General features: G+C 44.0%; 1 protein-coding gene across 1 annotated transcript in view; it reads right to left on the bottom strand.

Annotated features, from left to right (window-relative positions):
* CLIC4 (chloride intracellular channel 4) overlaps positions 1-21,959 on the bottom strand; it is a 92,238-nt gene extending 70,279 nt beyond the window's left edge. The window contains exon 1 of the mRNA XM_012439929.2: positions 21,782-21,959. Within this exon, the coding sequence (XP_012295352.2) occupies positions 21,782-21,853 (72 nt within the window). The 5' untranslated portion in view covers positions 21,854-21,959. The remainder of the gene's footprint in view (positions 1-21,781) is intronic.
* Positions 21,960-26,129: the final 4,170 nt, after the last annotated feature.

The following is a 26,129-nucleotide window of genomic DNA, read 5'->3' as shown; positions in this document are numbered from 1 at the left end:
TAGCACAGGAAGCCAAAATCCATAATTCGTAAGTACTTTTACCCAGCCCTTTTAGAGGCCACAGTAAGGGGATCACTTGAGTTCAGGAATTTGAGACCATCCTGGACAACCATGGTTAAGATCCCCAAATATTTAAAAAATTTTTTTCTTTTTTTTTTTAGGCCGGGCATAGTGGCTTGTGCCTGTAATCCAAGCACTTTGGGAGGCTGAGGCAAGCAGATCACCCGAAGTCAGGAGTTCAAGAGCAGCCTGGACAACATGGCAAAACCCCACCTCTACTAAAAATACAAAAATTAACTAGGCATGGTGGTGCACACCTGTAGTCCCAGCTACTCAGGAGGCTGAGGCAGGAGAATTGCTTGAACCCAGGAGGCAGAGGTTGCAGTTAGCCAAGATCGTGCCATTGTACTCCAACCTGGGTGACAGAGCAGGACTCCATGTCAAAAAAAAATTATTTTAATTAAAAAAATTTTAATTAAGAGGACTTCTAGAGAACCAATAAGATCCTATGTCATAGATTACTCCTCTTTACTTCTTTTGTGCTTTCACTTTAAAAAAAAAAAAAAAGAAAAGAGAGAGAAAAAAAGAACATTCTCCTTAATAATGGACTCTCAGCTTTAGCTACAAGTTCAGAAAGAGCTGCTGAGGCAGATGGACTAAGATGGCAGAGTCCAATCTGACAGTCCTTTAGTTACCTAGTAAGTGTCAACAGGATCAGGGTTCACTGAAGTTAATTCAGAAGCAAATTCAAGCTTAACCTTGGACTTTTTTTGTACTAACCCTGCTCTTCTGATAAAGAATGAAAAGTTCCCACCTGGTTGCAGTGGCAGTCTGGCAGATGCTTCTAATCCTGGAGGTTGAAACCACATATGGTATATTGAATACATAAACTAACCATAGGCCAAGCCAACATGGTCTTAATTCTGCATTTCCAAAGTCAAAATAGCAAGTGAACAAGGCTTACTATGAGTCAGACTCTAAGTGCTTTTCTTATATTAAGTCTTGTACCCTTTACAAAAGCCCGAGAAGATTACCTCAGTGGGGACACCAAGGTAACTAACTAATGAAGGGTAGAACTAGGATTCAAACACAGGCCACATGGCTTGGGAGTCTACACTCTTCGCCACTACATCAAGCTTGTCCAACCAGAGGTCCATGGGCCACATGCGGCCTAGGACCACTCTGAATGAAGCCCAACACAAATCTGTAAACCTTCGTAAAACACTAAGATTTTTTTGCAATTTTTTTTTAAGCTCGTCAGCTATCATTAGTGTATTATTTTTTGCGTGACCCAAGATAATTCTTCTTCTTCCAATGTGGCCCAGGGAAGCCAAAAACTGGACAGCTCTGCATACTATAACAGCATTAACACTAAAGATCTAGTCTTCCATATGATGACTCAATTGCCTACTTGAAATATTCTAATGATCTTCAATTCCAAAAGAAACTATTTCAGCACCTATATGGAAATACTGGCTAGGCGTGGTGACTCATGCCTATGATCCCAGCACTTTGGAGGCCAAGGTGGGTGGATCACTTGAGTCCAGAAGTTCAAGACCAGCCTGGCCAACATGGCAAAACTCTCTCTCTACTGAAAATACAAAAAAATATCAGCCAGTTGTGGTGGCACATGTCTATAGTTCCAGCTACTAGAGAAGCTGAGGCACAAGAATTGCTTGAGCCCAGGAAGCAGAGATTGCAGTAAGCTAAGATTGTGCCATTGCATTCTAGCCTGGGTGATAGAGCAAGGCTCCGTCTCAAAAACAAACAAACAAACAAAAAAACAAAGACCAGCATAGCAAGATCTGCTCTCTAAAAAAAGAAAAAAGAAAAAAGGCCAGGCGCAGTGGCTCACGCCTGTAATCCTAGCACTTTGGGAGGCCGAGAAGAGTGGATCATTTGAAGTCAGGAGTTCAAAACCAGCCTGGCCCACAGAAAAATCAGCCGAGCATGAAGGCAGGCATTGTAATCCCAGCTACTTGGGAGGCTGAGGCAGGAGAATTGCTTGAACCCAGAAGGCGGAAGTTGCAGTGAGCCGAGATGGCGCCACTGCACTCCAGCCTGGGTTACAGAGTGAGACTCCATCTCAAAAACACAAAAAACAAAAATTAGCCAGGCATGATGGCATATGCCTATAGTCCCAGCTTCTCAGGAGACTGAGGCAGGGAATTGCTTGAACCTGGGAGGTTGAGGCTGCAGTGAGCCATAATCATGCACTGCACTCCAGCCTAGGTGAGATCCTGTCTTAAAAAAAAAAAAAAAAAAACACGAAAAAGCAAAAAAAAGGAAACAAAAAATACAAATGACACTTCAAGTCAACAATCATCCTTGGCTCTGATTTTGGGATCTATGATCTCAAATATTTCAAAGGATATAAAGAACTTTTTACATGCAATACTGAGGCAATGGTAAATCTAACACGGGGACCTTGCTGAGTCATCAGGACAACAGCTGCTCCCACTACTCTCTTTTATCCGGCCTCCCAAAGTGCCAGATTACAGGCATGAGCCACCTTGCCCAGTGCTCCCACCACTCTTAATCCCAATGGCTAACAAGCCACATGCTCAGGGTCAAAACACAGTTGCAGACTCTCCCTTAAATCTTTTTCACTTTGCAAGGAAAAACAAGTAAATCTGTTCATTTCTATCTAAAATATGAACGAAGCCCAGTCATTCGCATCACTCTCTCAGCCTACTTCTCTGACTTCTTGTATGAGTATTTCTGTGAATTTTATAGGCAGTTGCTTTTTCCCAATCAATGTGACCTTTTATGTCTTCTTTTCCTCCCAGCCTCCTCTGAAATCAAGCCTGTGCACAGAAAAATAAAAGTTTCCATAATTCCTTCAGCAAACAATTATTAACCATCAAATGAGTTAATATTTAATACATATAATGTAATTAACACAGTGCCTGGCACACAGAAAGCACTCCATAAGTGTATATATTAGTTCAATTAAATATGAAACACTTTTCCATACATGCTTCTTCTATCTCATGCATTTAAGAAATCCAACAGAAAACTAAGTCAATGGAAACAGCATCTATTCTAAATACAGGAAACCCAGGTCTTCCTAGAAGTGAAAAGGCCTCCCAGTCAGTGAGTTACAATGACTCCAGTGGAAAATATTATTCTATCTAAGATAATGGTGTATAGTGCTCCTTCCTTATAGCTCATTCATTACTGATGCTTGAGGGTACATTTTCTTGCTTCCCCAGGGCCTAGAGCAGTTCCTAGTAGATACTCAACAAAGACCTGTTTAAGGAAAGATTGTTTAATTTGTAGCCTGTATTTACCAAAAAAACAACCAAAAATCTGCATGAGAGAGAGTTAAAACACAAAGTAAATAAAAAGGAATTTAGGGCTTTAGTGGTGAGTCCCAAATTTGCTTGAGAGATTATTTTTAATGAAAGACAAAAGAATCAATTTTGGCAGAAATCCAGATGCCCTAAAATCACAGCCTTCTTACCACCACATTTAAAGGAATATCTGCCAGTCATGAAGGAAGAAAGCAATAATATTAAATCTATGAAATGCCAGAAGATACTAGAGTATGATTTTTTTTTTTTTTTTTTTTTTTTTGAGATACGGTCTTACTCTGTCGCCCAGGGTGGAGTACAGTAGCGCCATCTTGGCTCATTGCAACCTTCACCTCCCAGGCTCAAGCAATCCTCCCACCTCAGCCTCCCAAGTAGCTGGGACCATAGGCATGTGCCTCAATACCCAGCTAATGTTTGCATCTTTTGTAGAGACAGGGTTTCACCATGTTGTCCAGGCTGGTCTCAAACTCCTGGGCTCAAGAATTCCACCTGCTTCAGCCTCCCAAAGTGCTGGGATTCGTGTGGGCCACTACGCCTGGCTGAAAAAATTTTTAACAGGTCAAATTACTGTTTAAGGGCAGATGTTACTCAGGCTTGAACTTCATTTTATTTACGGGGAAGACTGCTCTTGGTTCCAGCTTTAGAGAAAAAATACACAATATGTTTATATTGTGGAGAGATTCTCTTGCAAAGCCTAACTGTGCACATGCTTCAGGAGAAAATTCTTTAATACACAGCTTTTGACTTAGAAGATAGTGTAAGGACTGGGTGCAGTGGCTAACTCCTACTCCTGTAATCCCAGTACTTTGGGAGGCTGAGGTGGGTGGATCGCCTGAGGTCAGGAGTTCAAGACCAGCCTGGTCAACATGGTGAAACCCTGTCTCTACTGAAAAAAAAAGAAAAAAATTAGCAGGGTGTAATGTTGCACGTCTGTAATTCCAGCTACTTGCGAGGCTGAGGCAAGAGAATTGCTTGAACCCGGGAGGCAGAGGTTGCAGTGAGCCAAGATGGCGCCACTGCACTCCAGCCTGGGCGACAGAGCAAGACTCCATCCTGAGGTGGGGAAAAAAAGACACTGTAACTAAAAAGCTTACATAATTGTAAGCAGTACTGACCCAAATTTAAAAGTCTAGAGTATAAGGTTCTATCACTATGAACTGGGATCTTGTCAACAAAGTACTGTCACACCAGAAAAAGTGAGCAAAAGGCTTCTGACAAATACTGACTTGACAACTAATAAGGTAGCATTTTCCCCTTCAAATCTACACCAAAGCGTTTTTAGTGACAGTGTTTAGTGACATAACCAAATCTGGTAGAATGCTATGTCTGCCAGCAATTTCAACCAGTTCATGCTTTGCTTTCCATCAACTACCCACCAAATAGTGCTGCTAAGCAGATGATCCTTTTCCAAAGCACAGCACTTACAAAGAATATTTTTAGCCAACTATAATTACTAGCAGTAGGTTAGGGTCTATCAACTATACTTAAGTGCATTTACTCATTGAATAAGAAAGATTTATTGAATGCCTATTTTGAGGCAGGCAATCTACTAAACACTGTGGTGGATGCAAAGATGAATAAAACAAGGAACCTACCCTCATGGAGCTTACTTTATTATAGCAAAGATAAGACATACAGGCAAAACTATCAACAAAATAGATAACAAAGAAGTCACATAAGAAGCATGAAATAAGAATCTTGAAGGATTAACAAAGGAAGTCACATTACAAACTGAGATTTACAGGATTATGTAGAGCTTAAACAAATAGGAAGGGAAGAGATAGGAAAGGTTGCTTCAGGGAAACAAGGTAGCTCACGTGGAAACAAAGAAGAGTTCAATTTAGCTGGATTGTAAGACCCAGGAAGTAGGAGATAAATGTGTTCAGTTAATTGGAGTTAGACCATGAAGGCTAAAGACTTGAATGCCAGACTATATATTTGAACTTAATTATTTCTATAGTAGAGAGCAACAAAATGGTTTTTGCACTTGCAGAGTGTGGGGGTAAGGAAATGGAAGAACCTGTCTTAGCTGGTTCTTCAAAAAACAATGTTAGACAGTTTGGCCTATACAAAGATGAAGAACAAAATCTTTTTCAGAGTTTACTTGGCCTCAAGTAAATAAGCAGGGGGAAAGGTTGTATGAGAGTTCATAGGAAGAAGCAATACACACCACTGAGGGGGACCTAGTGGAATAGGTGGCCATTTGGGAGATTCCTTGGATAGCATCCGTTAAACCATGTCTCTGTTTAATTTTCCACCTCTTTCTCTAATAGATCAGCATTTAACCCAGCTCTTACAGCTCATACTTTTTAAAGCCTTCCCTTCATATGCATACCCCGCTTTACAGCTATCAACCTGTCTCTTCTACATAGCCAAGTTTCTTGTTAGAGTTGGCTGTACACACTGACTCCAGTCTCTTCCTATTTCATTCTTGTACCCACTGTATTATAACTTCCTCCACTACTCCACCAAAGCTGTTACTACTAAGGTTGCCAATAACTTCCAGGATGTTAAATCCAACAAACAGTAAACTTGATACAACTCGTCACTCCCTCCTTCTTACAAACCTCTCCTAGCTTCTTTCATATCTCACTCTAGTAGCTTTCTTCTCACCACTACTGCTTTCCCACAGTTCCTCTTTGTTCTCCTTTTCTAGCTTCACCTCCATTATCCAACCTCTAAGTGTTTAGAGTTCCTCAGAACTTAATTCTAGGCATTTTCCTTACTCTTTCCTCCTCCACAGAATGATCTCACACACTTTTTTGTTCTTTAGAAACAGAGTCTCACTCTGTCATCCGGGAGTGCAATGGCGTGATCATATCTCATTGTAGCCTCTGACTCCTGGGCTCAAGGGATCCTTCTACCTCAGTCTCCTAAAGTAGCTAGGATTATAAGTATGCGACATCATGCCCAGCTAATTTTTTATTTTTATTTTTGCAGGGATGGGGTCTTGCTATGTTGCCCAGGCTAGTTGAAAATTCCTGGTCTCAAGCAATTTTTCCAACTCGGCCTTCCACAGTGCTGGGATTATAGGTGTGAGATACCACATCCAGCCCATGCACTTTAAATACCAAATATTATATATGAGTGTGTGTATGTCATCTATGCATGTATGTCTGTCAGCAAGTATGACACAGATAGATGTCGTCAAGTCCCAAATGTCTCTATCCTGCCTAGACTTCTTTCTGAACAGATCTGCATATCCAACTTCCTACTAACATCTCCACTTGACATTTCAACCATCTTAAACTCACAAGTCAAAACCTGAACACTGTCTGCTCCTCCTCCCTCTCTATGAACGGCATCTCTTGACCAGTGACGCTAATTACAAACCCAAGTCATTTCTCACACTTTTCTCTCTCTCTCATCCCTCCTTCTGAAACATCTTCCTATTGACACCAGTTCCAAAATCTACCTCAAATTCATTCTCTTCTCTCCGTCATCTCCCTAATCCAAGCCACCATCACCGTTCTTGGTTGCAGTGGCCTCCAAATAGTTGTCATTACTGCCACTCCTGCCTCCATTCAATTCATTTTACACAGAGCCAGGCTACTCATCTTAAGATGCAACTCTAACCTCGACACTCCCTCACTTAAACCCTTCTGAGAACTGACATTTGTACTAAGGACAAAATTTGCATGACATACAAGGCCCTCCATGATGTGGCCCCTGTCAAATCCTCACTCTACTCCTCACTTCTGTTCTCTATATTCCAGTCACACCCTTAATTGAATATTTCCAGTCTTTACACATGCTGATTCCTTTAACCTAGAATGCTTTCCCCTGATTCTAATTACTACTCATCATACATGTCATTTTTTCAGAAAAGCTCTCACTCTGCCTCTATCTAAATTGGGTTTCCTGCCATTCTTTCTCCAGTTGTACTGCTCTTTTCTTTGATGTAATTATCTACTATCCTTATTTATGTATTTCTTTAACCTATGCCTCTCCAAGTAGACAATAGGATCTATGAAGTATTAACAAATTCAAATTTAACGTGTCAAAAAACTAAACTCCTGATCTTCTCCCCATTAGAACTAGCCCTTCCCACAGCCTTTCCTACCTCAGTTAATGACAACTCCATCATTCTGGTTGTTCAGAACAAAAATGTCAATCATCTTTAACTCTTCCTCTCACATTCCACATCCAGTCCATCAGGAAATTCTATTATCGCCATCTTAGAAATATATCCAGAATCCAGCAGCTTTGCACTTTATTCCAAGCCACCATCGTCTCGTGCCTGAATTACTGGAAAGGCTACACCTCTGATTAGTCTCCCTGCTTCTGCCCCTGCCTTCCTAATTGCCATTCTCCACAGGGCTAACAGAATGCCCCATAAACTGAAAACAGCACCCCCTATCATTGTCCATACTCCTTAACCTACTTAATTTTCTTTACAGCATTTAATTGCCAGCATTTATTGTTTGCCTCCCTCAACTGAATATGACTGCCATAAAAGTGGAGACTTTGTTCACTAGGTGTATCCAACCAAGCACCTAGAACAGTGTCTCAATATTTGTTAAATGAATGAATGAATGAAGAACAGATATTATTCTGGCAAGCAGAAATCGGGGGCAGGGAGAGGGTGGAGAAGCCAAAAGTATATCAAATGAAGGAAATATCAGCAAAAATCTTCCATGAAGGCAGAGCCATGTAGGGCATGTTTAAGACCAATCTAGATAGAATATGAGGCATATCTGCAGCTGCAGTGGGGGGTTAAGAGTGGAAATACAAGTTGGATAAATGCCAGATCTAAAACTTGTATCTAATTCAATAAACAACTAGGGAAGGTAGAATCTATTTAAGATTTTCTTTTTTCTTTTTACAGTAACAGCTGAGCTTTTTTTTTTTGATATAGAGTCTCCGTCTGTCACCCAGGCTGAAGTGCAAGGGTACAATCTCGGCTCACTGCAACCTCCACCTCTCAAGTTCAAGCGATTCTCCTGCCCTAGCCTTCCAAGTAGCTGGGATTATAGGCACCTGCCACCATGCCCACCTGATTTTTTTTTTTTAAGTAGAGACGGGGTTTCCCCTTGTTGGCCAGGCTGGTCTCGAACTCCTGACCTCAGGTGATCCACTCACCTCAGTCTCCCAAAGTACTGGGATTACAGGGATGAGCAACTGTGCCTGATCCCTATTTAAGATTTGAGGCAAGAAGTATCCCTTTCATTTTAGATAGATCAAAATTAGCAAATATAATATGCAACTAATTATTGAGGGAAAAGATAAAAGTTTGTTTTGGTTTCTTTTTTTTTTTTTGAGACAGGGTCTCACTCTGTGGCCCAGGCTGGAGTGCGCTGACACGATTACGGATCTACGACTCACTGTGACCAGGACCTCCCAAGGTTCAGGTGATCCTCCTGCCTCAGCCTCTAAGTAGCTGGGGCTACGGGAACGTGCCACTATTCTTGGCTAATTTTGTGTTTTTACAAAATACAAAAAGATGGGGTTTTGCCACGTTGCGGAGGCTGGTCTTGAACTCCTGGGCTCAAGCAATCCACCCACCTTGGCTTCCCAAAATGCTGGGATTACAGGCATGAGCCACAGTGCCTGGTCAAAAGTTTCTTTAAACAACTGATGATAAGCAGTGTAATAGATTCAGTAATACTAACAACCCTTAAACTGTTAGAATACAACACAAACATTTAACTCATCTCTAAATCAATTACCTCATTTAATTTCCCACTTGAATCATTTCTTAAGCTTTTAATTTAGCTAGAATAAAAAAGTACATGAGATAAAAAAAGTCACTGTATTGTATAGGAAAAAGATGATGCTAAGAACCTACCACCATCAACCATGGCTCATTTACTCACTCTCTGACTGTCTATTTGGTTAGTGAGAGTTCTTGAAGACAAGGGGCTCATTCTTATTCCTTTACCTCTCCAGCACTTAGTGCATGGAAAGTATTCAATTGATGTTTGCTTCTATTATGATCCCCTATACTGTGCTGAACTGTTCCTAGGCAAAGATTGGTTTCTTATTATGCTTGAACTATAAAATGGGCTTATCTTACCTATTACACAGATATTGAAGGAAGAAATTAATACTGAAAAACAACTTTCATTTTTAGAACGGATTTCTCCTAAAGAGCACAAGGGGAGGATCTACCTTCGAATCATGTAATCAATATCCATTCTAGGTGATGACACATTTCATGACATAAAACCCTGCTGTCTGCCACCAAAGATCAAATGTTCTAAGGAATATACAGACACAACCTGAGTTTCTTTTACAAAACCTAAATAAAATTTCTTTAAAGCAACTCATTTAATTCAACACACATTACACATCAGATCGGGTCTCATTCTTCACTCATTCAAGTATTCTGTCATGAAGAACATTAAAATATTATATATAAATTCTCATTAATAATTCATGCAAAATTATAAAAAAAAAAAAAAAAAGACTAAGGGCCAGGCACGGTGGCTCACACCTGTAATCCCAGCACTTTGAGAGGCTGTGGCGAGCAGATCACCGGAGGTCAGGAGTTCAAGATCAGCCTGGCCAACATGGCAAAATCCTGTCTCTACTAAATACTAAAAATACAAAAATAAGCCAAGCATGGTAGTGTGCATCTGTAGTCCCAGCGACTCAGGAGGCTGAGGCAAGATTATCACTTGAACCAGGAGGTGAAGGCTGCAGTAAGCCAAGATTGCGCCATGGCACTCCAGCCTGGGTAATGGAGTGATACTCTGCCTAAAAAAAAAAAAAAAAAAAAAAAAAAAAATTATCCAGGCGTGGTGGCAGGCACCTGTAACGCCAGCTACTTGGGAGGCTGAGGCAGGAGAATCACTTGAACCTAGGAGGCAGAGGTTGCAGTGAACTGAGATTGCACCACTGCACTCCAGCCTGGGCAAAACAGCAAGTCTTTGTTGCAAAAGAAAAAAAAAAAAGACTAAGACATACAATAGCAATGGCAACTATTTCTAGTCAATGGGTTATAAGTAATTTTTACTTTCATTTATGCTTTTCTGTTGTTTACTAAGTTGTCTAGAGTAAACATACATAGTTTTTATAAGTGGAAAAAATATACTTTTTAAAAAAGAGCATGATACACACAATAAATATACTAGGAAGCAGAAAGGAAATGACAGTACCTTTTCAAACTTCAGACCAATATTTAAACTAAAACAGAGAAAGGTTAAATGGGGTCAGGCACAACAGCGCATGCCTGTAATCCCAGCACTTTGAGAGGCTGAGACGAGAAAATGGCTTCAGCCACAGAGTTTGAGACCAGCCTGGGCAACACTGAGAAACCTCATCTCTACAAAAAGCAGCCAGGCATGGTGGCACGTGCCTGTGGTCCCAGCTACTTGGAAGACTGAGCTCAGTAAGAGGATCAATTGAGCCCAGAAGGTTGGGGTTGCAGTGTGCCATGATCACACCAGCACACTCCAACCTGGGCCACAGAGCAAGACCACATCATGAACAAAAAAAAAAAAAAGAAAAGAAAAAGAAGAAAGGAAGAAGAGAATAAAAAGAAAAAATTTCATTTCAGTCTTGGGTGTGTGTTATGGTCAAGGCTTAAATTTAATTTCTTAAATCCAATCACTTTTTTTTCACAGCTACCACTTCTCCCATTTTCCTAGGCAGCACAGTAATCTAGTTTGGTTCACTTTCAGTTTTTTCGTAGCGACAGGGTCTCACTATGTTTCCCAGGCTGGTCTCAAATTCCTCGGCTCAAATGATCCTCCTGCCTCAGCCTCCCAAAGTGCTGGGGTTACAGGCGTGTGCCACCACACCTGGCCCATCTTTAGTTTTTAATGAATATTCACTCTCGTAATCTACCACCTGTTCTCTACTTCCAAAATAAAGTAACTGGTTATTAGCAGAAGAAAACATGCAGAGAACTCACAAATCCTTAAAAGTTCTTAAGGCCGGGCGAAGTGGCTCATGCCTGTAATCCAGCACTTTTGGCAGGCCAAGGCGGTCAGGAGTTTGAGACCAGCCTGGCCAACATGGTAAAACCTGTCTCTACTAAAAATACAAATTTAGCCAGGCGTGGTGGTGGGCACTTGTAATCCCAGCTACTCGGGAGGCTGAGAATTGCTTGAACCCAAGAGGCGGAGGTTGCAGTGAGCCGGGATCGCGCCACTGTAGTCCAGCCTGGGCAAGAGAGTGAGATTCTGTCTCAAAAAAAAAAAAAAAAAAAAAAAAGGCCAGGCTTAGTGGCTCACGCCTGTAATCCTGGCACTTTAGGAGGCTGAGGTGGGTGGATCACGAGGTCAAAAGATCGAGACCATCCTGGCCAACATGGTGAAACCCCATCTCTACTAAAAATACAAAAATTAGCCGGGCATGGTGGCATGCACCTGTGGTCCCAGCTACTCAGGAGGCTGAGGTGGAAGAATCTCTTGAACCCAGGAGGCAGAGGTTGCCGTTAGCCGAGATTGCGCCACTGCACTCCAGCCTGGCGACAGAGCAAGGCTCCGTCCCAAAAAAAAAAGGTTTTAATTACCTCAGCCTTCATCTAATTGTTTGGTTTTGTATTCTCCTATATTTGTTCAGATTCTCTTTTTTTCTTCTCCCACATACACAAGTAAATAGCTATGCTGCACAGTGGTAAAACTCAATACTTAAGTTATTACAGGTGATTGACATTTTTGCAACTCTATTATGAGAACTAAATCTTTTCATAAGAATGAGTTAGTCACATGTAAGTTGGAAGTAATAATTTTATTACACAAAAAGAGAAAGAAAACCTGTCACACTCCTAGCTTATTTCAACTTTAAGAAAAGCAAAGAAACCTATGAAAGGATGCTTAAAGGTACAAAATATATGCATGCTGAATCAAGTCAATACCTGGCCCTGGTTCTAATAAATACTTGTTCAAAACATTAATGTTCAAATTTAAGATAGTCTTAGTCTACATTTGACACAATTTTCAAATATAGTCTTATTTATCTACATTATCACTTTCGTGAATTAGACTAATAAATTATCCTGGTTTTATTTTATTAGTTTTTTTTTGTTTTTTTGTTTTTGTGGTTTTATTTTAAATAAAGGAAAAAAACAGAAACCAAAGGCTAATTGGTATTTCTTTTTAAGAGACAGGGTCTCCATCTGCCACCCAGGCTGGAGTGCAGTGGCACGATCATACCTCTCTGTACCCTCGAACTTCTAGGCTCAAGTGATCCTCTCATCTCATGCCACCAAAGCTAGGTCTAGAGGCACTCACCATCACCACCAAACCAGACTAATATTTTTTAGTTTTTATAGAGATGGAATCTCACTATGTTGCCCAGGCTGTAATTGTTATTTCTTTTTTTGTGTGAGACAGAGTCTCACTGTCACCAAGGCTGGAGTGCAGTGACGCAATCTTGGCTCACTGCAACCTCCGCCTCCTGGGTTCAAGCGATTCTCCTGCCTCAGCCTCCCAAGTAGCTGGGATTACAGGAGCCCGCCACCATGCCCAGGTAATTTTTGTATTTTTAGTAGAGATGGGGTTTCACCATGTTGGCCAGGCTGGTCTCAAACTCCTGATCTCAAGTGATCTGCCCACCTCGGCCTCCCAAAGTGCTGGAATTACAGGTGTGAGCCACCACACCCAGTCTATAGTTGTTATTTCTTTCTCTTTCTTTTTTTTTTTTTTTTTTTTGAGACGGAGTCTCGCACTGTCTCCCGAGCTAGAGTGCAATGGTGCCATCTCAGCTTACTGCAACCTCCGCCTCCTGGGTTCAAGAGATTCTCCTGCCTCAGTCTCCCAAGTAGCTGGGATTATAGGCGCCTGCCACTATGCCCAGCTAATTCTTTGCATTTTTAGTAGAGACCGGGTTACTCCACGTTGGCCAGGCTGGTCTCAAACTCCTGACCTCGTGATTCACCTGCCTCAGTCTCCCAAAATGCTTGGATTACAGACATCAGCCACCATGCCCGGCCAATTGTTATTTCTTATACCAGTATCTGGAACTGACCACTGAGAAATAAAAGCCAACTCTCGAAACAGGCAACATGATTAAAAGCCCCAAGAAAATTCAAAAGCTGATGCCCTAAATTACAATTATATTTGTTAAATCATACTTGGACAATAGGTAACCATGACCTAATGTTATTTTTCTTCAGAAAGTCCCTTTTCATTCCCTATACAAGCCTCTAAAATGGGCAAACCCATCCTAGCTTACTCCTTTACTTGACCAAAATCTTAACTCATGCCTTAATCACACTTCCCATCCTGCCTAACACATTTTCCTTTTATGGACTCATAATTCCCTATTCAGGAGATATCAGAACAGAGGCTCCACAGCTCTAATGAAACAGGAAGTGGGAAAGTATGGCTCACCATCCTTTTACTGGCTTCTAGGTACCTCTGAGGGCATCTTTCCAAACCAACTGTGACTTTTCGTGACAGTCAGGTTCTTCTCCCAATTGTCTCTTTCCTATCATTATTCATACTGTTAAGCTTTTCATGTGCTCAGTCTCCTTGGCTCAAAAGCCTCCTGCCTCTTTCCCATTCTAGGCTCCTTTTTGAGAGGTTTTTACAGTAAACCAAAATCATCAACTTTGGCCTTTGCCAAAAGTAGCATTGGTAGGTCTTCAGGAATAGCTTAGGCAAAAAGTTACAGTAATAGGTTTCCATTAACTTCATACTTTGCATTCATTTCTGTCTCCTGAATTTCCCCTGGAAACCTCAAATGAACTGGCAAATCAATTAGATTCAAGGTAATATTGTCTAAATATTGAGTTAGTTTTTGTTCAATTACTAGAAAAAAGTTTTCAGCATTTCTTATAGAAAATTTATTTCATTTTTTCTGTTTGAAAAAACAAGGGGGGAGGTTTGAAGCCTCCCCTTGAAATAAAATATAAAGAATTCCCACTTTAAACTGTCAAACACTCCATCTGTACAGTCCATTTGCACCTTCCCAAGTGCCACTGAGAAGCTGCTGAATAGATAGCAATCCAAACACTAGGAAAGTGTGGGGAGATGAAAAAGGCTAGGAAAATGTACATATTAACAAAAACCCAAGTTAGGTTTTACAAGTCTCATCTTCAACTTTTAAATAATTTGTTTCCCTGGCACTATAGATGTGAATCACTCCTGGTTCCCTCTTAGGTATCAATCTACCAATTGTTTCCTGCACAGGGAGTTTCCAAACGATGTCAAAACTCACATTCCCATTCTTGACTATTCCCAATCCACCTATTCACCTTCCTTCTCAAGGTCAAGTTGAAGCCTACTTCCACCTTTCCCCTATCCTAGTCCAGCTGAATGTGAGCCACACTTGACTCTTTAAGCATGGACCATCTTGCATTATTTTCTTTCCAATAAAATTTGTCAACCTAAAGAAATGAACTGTTTAATAATTTCTTATATCTTCTATAGTACTAAACTAAGTATTAGCACTTAGTTCATGCCAGTACATTCTTTAAGTCATAGTTAATAATAACTAGAAGTGACCTTAGTGATCATCCAACCCAAGCCCTTCTTTTAGTCCTTGCTTATATAAAGTATTCTTGACACTCAGAATTCCACTATTTACTTCTTTTAAAACAGTGATTCTTAGCCTTGGTTTAGGAATTCCCAGAAAAAAAGCCTCACATTAAAATTTATTTATTATTTTGAGACAGAGTTTCACTCTTGTTGCCCAGGCTGGAGTGCAGTGGCAAGATCTGGGCTCACTGCAACCTCTGCCTCCCGGGTTCAAGCGAGTCTCCTGCCTCAGCTTCCAAAGTAGCTAGGACTATAGGCACATGCCACCACATCCAGTTAATTTTTGTATTTTTAGTAGAGACGGGGTTTCCCCATGTTGGCCAAAATGTTCTCGATCTCCTGACCTTGTGATCTGCCCGCCTCAGACTCCTAAAGTGCTGGGATTACAGGCGTGAGCCACTGCGCCCAGCCTGGAATTTTTAATGTAATTTCAAGGATTTACAGAACCCCCTGACCCTACTAATAGAGCCTACACTTAAAAATAATATACCATTATCCATGACAAAAACAGGTGTTTACTATGTGTCAAGCACTCTTCCTAAAGCTTTACATAGGATGATATAAAGTTAGACCATACTTGCCAGCCTCTCTTGCAAATGAAGCTATGTGATTAGGTTCTCTTCAGGAGAATGTAACGGGAAGTAACAGGTAGAACTTCTGAGCTGGGGCACTTAAGATGTGCCTCCTCCATATTTTCCACCCCCACTGGCAGCGGACATTACTTGTCAGCCACCAACTTTGACAATTCAGAAGAGGATATGCTCTGGGGTGCTAGTGGACAAATAAGCTAGAAAGAGCCTGGGTCCCTTAATAACTCTGAGGAGGAAAGCCAACCCAAGATCTAAGAGACTCTCCTGGACCGCTGGTTAAGAAATAAACTTCCGCCGGGCGTAGTGGCTCACACCTGTAATCCTAGCACTTTGGGAGGCCGAGGTGGGTGGATCACCTGAGGTCAGGAGTTCAAGACCAGCCTGGCCATTATGGTGAAACCCCATCTTTACAAAAAAAAAAAAAATTTTTTTTTTAAATAAAATAAAATTCCATCTTATTTGAACCATTATTTGTGGGGAGATGACTTATTACAGCAGCTTAAATTATCCTAATTAATATGCACAGATTAAGTTTTAATCCCCTCAGTAAGCATACAAAATTGTTATTATTATTATCATCCTCATATTAGAAGTTAGGAAACTGAAGCATTGAGAGCTTAAAAACTTGCCTGACATATTATTAGAAGCCAGATCCAAGTCAAGCAGTCTGGCTCCAGGGTCCATAAACATTAGGAACCTCTGCCAAATATGTCGAAAGAAACAGACTCTTATGTGTTATGCCACCCTGCACCAGATTACCTTTTTACAACCACCACCCCAATCCCAGCAGCTTGGTGACTACTCGCTGACAGTGATTGTCCCAATTCATAGTGGCACAGCAACAAGTTTATATTCCAACCCATAAAACTGAACTCTGCAAAGGGATTACTTTCTGGGTTGTTTTTTTTTTTGGAAACGGAGTCTTGCTCTTGTCACCCAGGCTGGAATGCAATGGCACGATCTCCATCTCAAAAAAAAAAAAAAAAAAGGAATACCATCACATCATACCAAACTTACCTGAGATGGTGATGTGGGGGCAGTGTCAACAGGAGCTGGGCAAAAGGAAAATCTAAAACTCCAGTCTCTTCTCAACTACTCTCATTTGTGGTTCAAGAGTTAATATTTGGTTTTACCCAAACAAAAATCTTGGTTCCCCAAACCAACCAAGAAGAAATACTAGTAAATATAAAAAAGACTGGCGTGGTGGCTCACACCTGTAATCCCAGCACTTTGGGAGGCCAAGGAGGGTGGATCACAAGGTCAGGAGTTCCAGACCAGCCTGGCCAACATAATGAATCCCTATCTCTTCTAGAAATACAAAAAAATTAGCTGGGCATGGTGTTGGGCACCTGTAATTCCAGTTACTCAGGAGGCTGAGGCAAGAGAATCACTTGAATTCAGGAGGCAGAGGTTGCCTCACTAGCCAAGATCATGCCACTGCTCTCCAGCCCTGATGACAGTGCAAGACTCTGTCCAAAAAAAAAAAGAAAACCAAAAAGCCAAAAACCAGAAGTATTAAATAATGGAGAAAAAAAGAGGTGAGTACATAAAATTACATTGGGTTTGGAGACTGGAGGCTAAAAAAAATAAGGTGATGAACCATGCTTCAAGTTCCAACCATCAGGATCTCAGTAAGCGGTTTCTAATTTCAAAGCATGGTAGAGACATACATTGACAACCAAATGCTCTGAAAGAAGGGAGCAATCTCATTTCAAACATTTGGTATTCTCTAAGCTGTAGGCACACTGAACAATACGCACACCCTATCCTCAAGGAATTTATTGTCTATCTAGCAGGGGAGATCTGCATATAAATATATACATACAAAATTATACACACTAACATTTATTTGCTTACTGTGTACCAGACATTTTTCTAAGATTGCTGCATACTACATACCTTAATTTATCCCATAGAACTATTCTATTAATATCCCAACTGTACAGATGTGGCACAGAGAGGTTTAAGTAATGTATCTTGGGATATACAATTAGGAAGTAGACATATTGGATTAGAAACCCAGGCAGTAGTCAGATTATAAGGGACTTTATGCCCTTGCTAAAAGGTCTGAAATTTACCATATCTGTTGGTGGTTCCCAGGTGGAAATATATACACCTACCAGGCTCCTGTGGGTGGGGTAGAGACCATCTTCACTGTTGATTAAGGATGACTGCCATTGTTAAGCCTTTTTTTTTTTTCCTTGAGACAGGGTCTTGCTCTGTCACCCAGATTGGAGTGCAGGTGCATGATCATAACCTCACTGCAGCCTCCAACTCCTGGGCTCAAACAGTCCTCCCACCCTCAGCCTCTAGAGCTAGGGCTACAGGTAGAGCAGGCCACCATGCCCAGCTTGCTTACTTACTTAACTTATTTATTTAGAGACAGTCTTGCCCAAGCTGGTGTGCAGCACCTCCCAGGCTAAAGTAATCCTCCCACCTCAGCTGGGACCAGGCCCAGCTAATTTTTTGTATTTTTTGTAGAGACGGGGTTTCCCTGCGTTGCCCGGGCTGGTCTGAAACTCCTGGGCTCAAGAGATCTGCCTGCCTCAGCCTCCCAAAGTACTGAGATTACAGGCGTGAGCCACTGTGCCTGGCAATTTTTTAAATAATTTGCTAGAGAAGGGTCTTGCCATGTTGCCCAGGCTGGTCTAGAACTCTTAGGCTCAAGAGATTCATCCACCTTGGCCTTCCAAAGTGCCAGGATTACAGGCGTGAGCCACCACGGCCCAGCTGCCTTTTTTACTTTTGGGAGGGCATCCTATCTATCCTCTAGGTGTTGAGGTTAAAACAAAACAAAACAAAAGCAAACCAAAAAAACCATACTGCCGTTATATAGATGATGGGGAGTTATTGGGCTCATGAGCAGACAACTCCAAAAACAATACTCACAAGGAAGGAAATGTAGTTGTGAGTTCAGTCACGCTATTGGAGAAGGTGCTCATCTCTCTCTCTCATCTCTCACTCCTAAACGGGTAGGCTCAAAGCCCCGTTAAATCCCTTGGCATTCCCCCATCACCACCGCCAAATTTCTAATTTCTATACATGCTATGTGCTTCAACTGTAAATAGTTTTCTTCTACAAACTCAGATACTTCTTAGCAGGTTAACACTGTTCAACATAGCACTCTGGACAACCACAGCCTCAGCACCCTCACTACTTTCCTTTTTTTTGATTTTATTTTTTGAGATGGAGTCTCGCTTTGTCACCCAGGCTGGACTGCAGTGGCTCAATCTCAGCTCACTGCAACCACCGCCTCCCGGGTATAAGCAATTTTCCTGTCTCAGTCTCCCAAGTAGCTGGGATTACAGGCATGCGCCAACATGCACAGCTAATTTTTGTATTTTTAGAAGAAATGGGGTTTTGCCATGTTGGCCAGGCTGGTCCTGACCTCAAGTGATCCACCTGCCTTGGCCTCCCAAAGATCTGGGATTACAGTCAGGAGCCACCACGCCCGGCCCACTGCTTTCAAAATAACTATATTTACCAGGGTATTTCCCCCATTTGCATTTCCCACACACGGGTTTTGAGAAGAGATCAAGAATGCCCTTTACCACATTTTACCTGTCCCTTTCTTCCCTTTCAAACAAACTGGTCTAGGAGCCAGACACAGAGGCTCAAGCCTGTAATCCCAGCACTTTGGGAGGCGGGCAGATCACTGAAGGTCAGGAGTTTGAAACCAGCCTGGCCGACATAGTGAAACCTGATCTCTACTAAAAATACAAAAATTAGCCAGGCATGGTGGTGGTCACCTGTAATCACAGCTCCTTGAGAAGCTAAGGCAGAAGACCCTCTGGAACCTGTTAGGTGGAGGTTGCAGTGAGCCGAGATCATACCATAGCACTCCAGCCTGGGCAACAGAGTGAGACGTAATCTCAAAAAAAAAAAAAAAAATATTGGTCTGCATCAGTGCAAAGTTTTGCCTATGTTGAAGCACTGGGTAGCAGAAAACATTTCTTATTTCACAAATGAGAAAAATAAGGCTTAAAGAATGAAAACTACCTAGGGTAAGCCAACCAAGGAGTAAAGAACTGTGACTTAAACCCTGATCCTCTGCCACCAAGCCCAAAAGGCTTACAACAAGTGGTAGGAAGGACTATTTCAAGTGGTTCACAACACCAATTTGAAAAACAGAAGGGGCATGCAAGTGACTCAAGTTTGGAAAACTGACCACACCCCTCTGCTATTTTAACTGAAAGATCAAATTAATAGTAAGCAGGGCATTAAGCACTGATCTCTTCCTAATTCAGATACTTCATTTTTCTTGTCTTATTTTGATTAGCTCCTCCAAAAGAATGCTGAATAGAGCCATAACTGATAATAGCTTTTTTTTTTTTTTTTTTTTTCAAATGAGACATAGTCTTGCTCTGTCGCCCAGGCTGGAGTGCAGTGGCTCGATCTTGGCTCACTGCAAACTTTGCCTCCCAGGTTCAAACGATTCTCATGCCCTCAGCCTCCCGAGTAGCTGGGCCTGCCACCACGCCCAAATAATTTTTCTATTTTTAGTAGAGATGGGATTTTACCATTCTGGCCAGGCTGGTCTTGAACTCCTGGCCTCAAGTGATCTGCCCACCTTAGCCTCCCAAAGTGCTACAGGCATAAGCCACCTGGCCCAGCCCGATTGTAGCATTATCTTATTCTAAGTTTAATACTGTTCTAAAGTTTCACCATTAAGTATCATGTTTTTACAGATTATTCATGGATGCACTTTTTTTGAGTTTATGGAAATTCCTTTCTATACCTCACTCAGTAAAAAATTTTTCTAACTCACCTCTAGCCCACTCTTTTCCCTTCTCCATGCTGCTTTCCACCCCCGACCCCTCCTTTCTTATATTTCAGGTTCCTTCCTACATTCTACACACCTCAAAGTACTATGTCTGCCACTCAAAATAACCAAAATTCTTTGATATTCTGGGAGTTCTTTACCTATCTGCTGTTTCAGTTCTCTGGTCTCAAAAAAAAAAAAGGAAATTGACATTTGAAAGAAAATCCTAAGATAAACATTGCTTCAATCATTACTGAAGGCTGCAGAAATAATTGCAGATTATTTCTTCTCTCCATCTCTTTTGTTTGAGGCAGGGTCTTGCTCTGTCGCCCAGGCTAGAGTGCAGTGGTGCGACGTGGACTTACTGGAGCCTCGACCTCTCAGGCTCAAACGATTCTCCCACCTCGGCCTCTAGAGTAGTACAGGCGGTCAATATCGCTCCAGGCTGATTTTTGTTTTTTTTTTTTTTTTTTTTTTTTTTGTCAAGACAGGGTTTCGCCATCTTGCTCAGGCTGGACCCGCACTCTGGTACTCAAGTAATCCTCCCGCCTCGGCCTCCGAAAGTGCTGGGATTACAGGAGTGAGCCACCGGGCCCGGCCCTTCTCTATCTCTTAAACACACCCTGAAATGTCTTCCTTTCTTTAAAGTAAACTCAGGGGAAAAGAAAATAGTTCTAGATGCCCCTTTACTTTCCAGTCTGTTGCCTAGCTCTGCATGAGCCTGGCTTTTTAAGCGGCTGGAAGAATCTCAGTGTTTTTTTAAGTTTTGAGGGAAGGAGCTGGATCCAGATGTTTATAACTTCGACTCTCTCCTTTGCTAAACTGAAAAGTATTAAAAGAGAAAAGGAAAGGAAGAGGGGTAGTATGTGTAACCAAGTAAGTTCCAGGACATAAGGGCTGAAGACACAAGAACAGAAAGCCAAGCCTTTAAGGCCCAAGCAAGCTAAGAATTCTCTCCCTCAATTTCTTTCAAAACAAAAGGGCACACACAATCCTTCCCGAGGCAGCAACGCCGAGGGGAGAAGCCAAAATGTTGCATCATACAGAACACTCCGCGCCTGAGAAATGAGAAAGCCAGTAAATGCCCAAGACAGAAAAACACAACTTGGGAATCTCGGTCTTTTCTAAAGGTCCAGGAGCACCTGCTCTTTCGTAAATTTCTTTAAGATAGCACCTAAAATTAAAGTTTCCGTTTCGGACTAGCGGGGAGCAAATGCCTTTTCAAAAAAGCGTTCCAAGAAGTTCGTTTGAAAGCTCATCGGGCAGCGGAGCGGAGCGCAGGGAAGCGAGCGGGTGGGGCCGGGCCCCGGCGCCCGGGCGGGGGTGGTGACAGGACCCGCGCGCGCCCGGGGCTGGGGCCCGGGGGCAGGCTCGTCCCGTCCCCGGGCTCCTCCCGACCCACCGAGGCGCGGGACGCTGGTCTGGCGTCCGCCGGAGCCCGCGCGGCTGGAGACGGTGGCCGCCGCCCGGGTCCCCACCCCGGTCCCCTCAACGGGCCCTCGGAGGCGGGAAGGCGCGGGCGGCCCCAGGACAATGGGACCGGGGCGCGGGAGCCCTCAGCGGGACGGGTGCTGGCGCCGAGCGGGGGCGCCTCGGGAGCGCCCCGGAACGCCGCTCCTCGCAGCCCAGAGGGCGCTGGGGGCTCGGCAGGGAGGGACCGCGAGGCGAGCGCTCGCTCACCTTGACGAAGAGCTCGATGAGGGGCTCTTTGTCCTCCTCCTTCAGCCCGTTCAGCGGCATCGACAATGCCATGGCTGGCTCGGCTGCGCTCCGCGAACGGCGACGGCTGCTTCTGCTGCTGCTTCTGCTCCGGGGCTGCTCCGGCTGACGGTTCCCGCCGCGCTGCTCACTGGACTGTCCGGTGTCGAGGTGGCCGCGGCCTCAACTCCTCAGCACCGCCCCACGCCCCGCGCGCGACTCTGAGGCGGCCGCAGCTCGAGCCGCTTCAAGCGGTGAGGCGGGGCGCCGCGGGCGGGGCCGCGGGCTGTGGGCGGGGCCAAGGCGCGGCGCCTCGGGACTCTCCGGGGAAAGCGGTGCGGCTGGAGCATGGGGGCGTGGCCTCGGGCGGGAAAGGCGGAGGGAGCGCTCTGGAGCCGACGAAAGGACCACTGCGAAGCCTCTAAGCTGATAGGGGGCGTGGCCTGGGCGGTGGTGGTGAACTTAGTGGGCGGTACAAAGCGCTGGCTTAGGCGGGAGTGACCCGGGCCACGCCTCCCTAGGGGGCGAAGGGGGAATTCCCCAGGGGCCAGAGCCTGACACTGCCTCTCTCCGCAGCGCCTGCGCGTCCTCCGCAGCTGCTGCTGGTGCTGTGCCAGGTGACCTCATGCCTCGGCTGGCCTGGGGAAGCGAGGAGGCGCCTCCCGCGCGCTCCCCCACTGAAGCACCCCAGGACTCATCGCTCTTTCCCGCAGCGGCCACCTCCCCAACTCCCTCTATTACGCGGAGTTGCCTTTTCCAAGACGACTTACCGGAAAGTTTTCATCGCCTGAGGAACATCTTTTTCTTCTGCCTCTGACTTTGTTTTTCCCGTTGACGCTCCAGGTCGTTTCGATCTTGGGAGCCAGCATATTCACAAATATTTTTGAAACCTTTCTGTGTTCCAGGCTTTGGGCTAGCCCTCGGAGAGTAACAATTCCCAGAGCTCCCGATCTTGAACTGCAATCCCAGTGCCTGCAGGCCACTAAGGACTCTCAAGCCATTGTCCATCTTGTTCCCCACTGCCCACACCCATTTCTTCCCCCTCCTCGCCCCCCGCCCCCGCTCACCAGGCAAATTTGAGTGTGCATCAGAATCACCTGGGTACTATACGCAGCCCCGCTTTCTGTGTTTCCCAGATCCTCTGAGGAAGAGAGAAATCCGTTATCTTAGCAAGCACCAGAACAATTCTGAAGTAGGTGGTCCGCAAACCAGTTAAACTGCACTGGGATTTAAGTCCCCAAGGATAAGAGCTGTGCTTGCCTTGAGATTGCAGGCACCTGGTCCTGGTTTGCTGCTGTGGAGTGCCTGGGGCAAATTTCACCTCTTCTGGAAACAATTACTTGTGCCCTCTTCTGACTTTCCACAATACTTGACTCACAGCTACTCCTCCCTACTTCCCAGGTTGGGCTAGTGAGTTCCAGAAGGCCCACACATGGGAGGTGTGTCTCCATATCCTCAGTGCCTAGCACATATTAGAATGTTTGAAGAAATTGTATGTAGGCATGAAAATACATACAGTGAAACTTGCAACTTCTTCCTCTGCCAGCGCAAAGCAAGTTGCTCAAATTTTCTCACAGGGGCTCCGGGAAAGAGCCAGTGTATCCCAGTGGTCAGGAACACAAGCTCTGGAGTTTGACTGTTTAAGTTCAAATCCAACCAGGCGATATCTTTAAAACCCCTAAGCCTCAGTTTCGTTATCTAGAAGTGGGTGGGGCTAATTACTGATTCTTGCCTTACCATATGTGCTGCTGCATCAGTATGGCTGTTATCTGCATGTCCCTACCACCCCTGCAGGCTAGAATGTAGTATCATATTCAACTTTCTCTATGCCCGGCTAGTTCGTTGAAAATAAATGAATTCCAGGAGGCTCCCTTAGATGGGGGCTTAAACTATGAAAAACCTGAAGTGAGTGGACTCTGGACTGAACCCAGTGTTAATTTTTCATAGAACCATAAGCTGAAGCAAAGTTTCCTTCCAGACTCCACCCTCTCTACCCTACCAAAAACGAACCAAATGGTCAATCAGTTCAAAGCAGATCTCAGCTGAAAAAGAATTCAGCGGAAACTCATTGTGCCTGAGAACTGATCAAATTGAAGCCGGGCACGGTGGCTCACGCTTGTAATCCCAGGACTTTGTGAGGCCACAAGCGAGTGGATCACCAGAGGTCAGGAGCTCGAGACCAGCCTGGCCAGAATGGCGAAACCTCGTCATTACTAAAAATACAAAAGTTAGCTGGGCATGGTGGCACATGCCTGTAATCTCAGCTACTCAGGAGGCGGAGGTTGCCATGAGCCAAGATCATGCCACTGCACTCCAGCCTGGGTGACAGAGTGAGATCTGTCTTAAAAAAAAATTTTTTTTGGCCGGGCGCGGTGGTTCACGCCTATAATCCCAGCACTTTGGGAGGACAAGGCGGGTGGATCACGAGGTCAAGAGATCAAGACCATCCTGGTCAACAAGGGGAAACTCTGTCTCTACTAAAAAATACAAAAATTAGCTGGGCATGGTGGCGCACACCTGTAGTCCCAGCTACTCGGGAGGCTGAGGCAGGAGAATTGCTTGAACCCAGGAGGCAGAGGTTGCGGTAAGCCGAGATCGTGCCATTGCACTCCAGCCTGGGTAACAAGAGCGAAACTCTGTCTCAAAAAAAAAAAAAAAAAAATTTTTTTTTAGTTAAAGGCAGCAAATACTCCCAGTGGTGAGTTGCCCATCGCAGCATCCACCTGGCCTCACAGCACCAGGGTATGGAAGAAGGAGCAGACCAGAGTTCTCTAGGCTTCATTGACTAAACACAGATCTTAGCCGGGAGGACGCCACTGGCATTCCCCTCCACTGAGCCCTGAGGTGGTGATAATCTCCTGGGCTCCTCCTACCCAACAGGAAGCCCCCCAAGAAGAGGCTCAGACCCAGAGTCTATGCTTAGAAACCTAGTCAGTCACACCTACAGTTTCCCAATATGGCTCCTGTGGATGGGCAGAGCCAGTCCTGGGAGGAGGTGAAAGGGATAGAGAATATTTAGGGGAGGTTCCCTAAGCACATTGCAGTCAAGTCTCCTCTTTGGACTTTGAAATGCACGCCTGTTTTACATTCTTTACTCATGCTTGGTTTTTTTTTTTTTTCCCTCAAATGAATGAGAGGTTCTTATGTTGCCCAGGTTGGCCTCAAGGCCTTGCCTCCTCAAGCGCCAGGACAACTGACCTGAGCCACCGTGGCCCCTCATGCTTGTTTTTATTTATTTTTTATTTTATTTATTTATTTATTTATTTTTTGAGCTGGAGTTTTGCTCTATCGCCAGGCTGGAGTGAAAGGGTGCAATCTCGGCTCACTGCAACCTCTGCCTCCTGAATTCAAGCAATTCTTCCGTCTCAGCCTCCCGAGTAGCTGGGACCACAGGCACGTGCCACCATGCCCGGCTAATTTTTGTATTTTTAATAGAGACGGGGTTTCACCATGTTGGCCAGGATGGTCTCGATCTCTTGACCTCGTGATCCACCCGCCTCGGCCTCCCAAAGTGCTGGGATTACAGGCGTGAGCCACCGCGGCCCCTCATGCTTGTTTTTATAGCACACAGAAATCTTGAAGATAGGTAGAGACATGTTGTCTCCTCCCACTCACACCTCTCTGACCTCATCTACCATTCTCCCCTTTGCTCTCCACCCCAGCCGCACTGGCCTCCTTTCTAGTCCTTGAATATGCCAAACACACTGTGGCCTCAGGGCCTTTGCACTTGCTCTTCTCCCTCTCTGGAACATTCTTCCCCCAGAATTTCTGCAACTCCCACATCCTTACTTTGTTTGGCTCTTTGGTCGAATGTCATCTTCTCAGAGAGCTCTCCCGAAACACTGCCCTATGCAACGTTGCAAGTTGCTATCTTTCACTCCACCCTCCACTTTGTCTCTCTTCATGACACTTACAACCCTCTGATATATACATCTACTTATTTATCTGCTTATTGGCTGTCTTCCCCTCACTAGAACATAAACTCCATGAGGGTGGAGATTTTTGTTTGGTTTTGTTTATGGCTATATTCCTGGCTCAGAAAACAGCTCATGGTACACAATAAAAACTTATGGAGTGTTTATCCTATGGTTTCAGGTACTCCTGACATACCATTGGGATCTCCCTGTCTGAGAAGCCAGGTGGTTTGTGTTTATGATTCTGCCACTTCACAGGGGTCAGGTTTCCCAAAGGACAGGAAGGCACCTACAGTAACCCTCCCCTGATGATACACTTTCCTCCTCCCACCTCTGACTCTGTGGTTCCATTTGCTGACTGTCTCAGCCCAGCGTTCTGCAATTTCAGCAGCAGAATAAGCTGCTATGTACATGGA

This window comes from Aotus nancymaae, unplaced genomic scaffold (genome assembly GCF_030222135.1).
Source record: "Aotus nancymaae isolate 86718 unplaced genomic scaffold, 86718_ANA_hifiasm-v0.15.2.pri h1tg000053l, whole genome shotgun sequence".
NCBI classification, from domain to species: domain Eukaryota; kingdom Metazoa; phylum Chordata; class Mammalia; order Primates; family Aotidae; genus Aotus; species Aotus nancymaae.
This window is presented reverse-complemented; position numbering and strand designations above follow the sequence as displayed.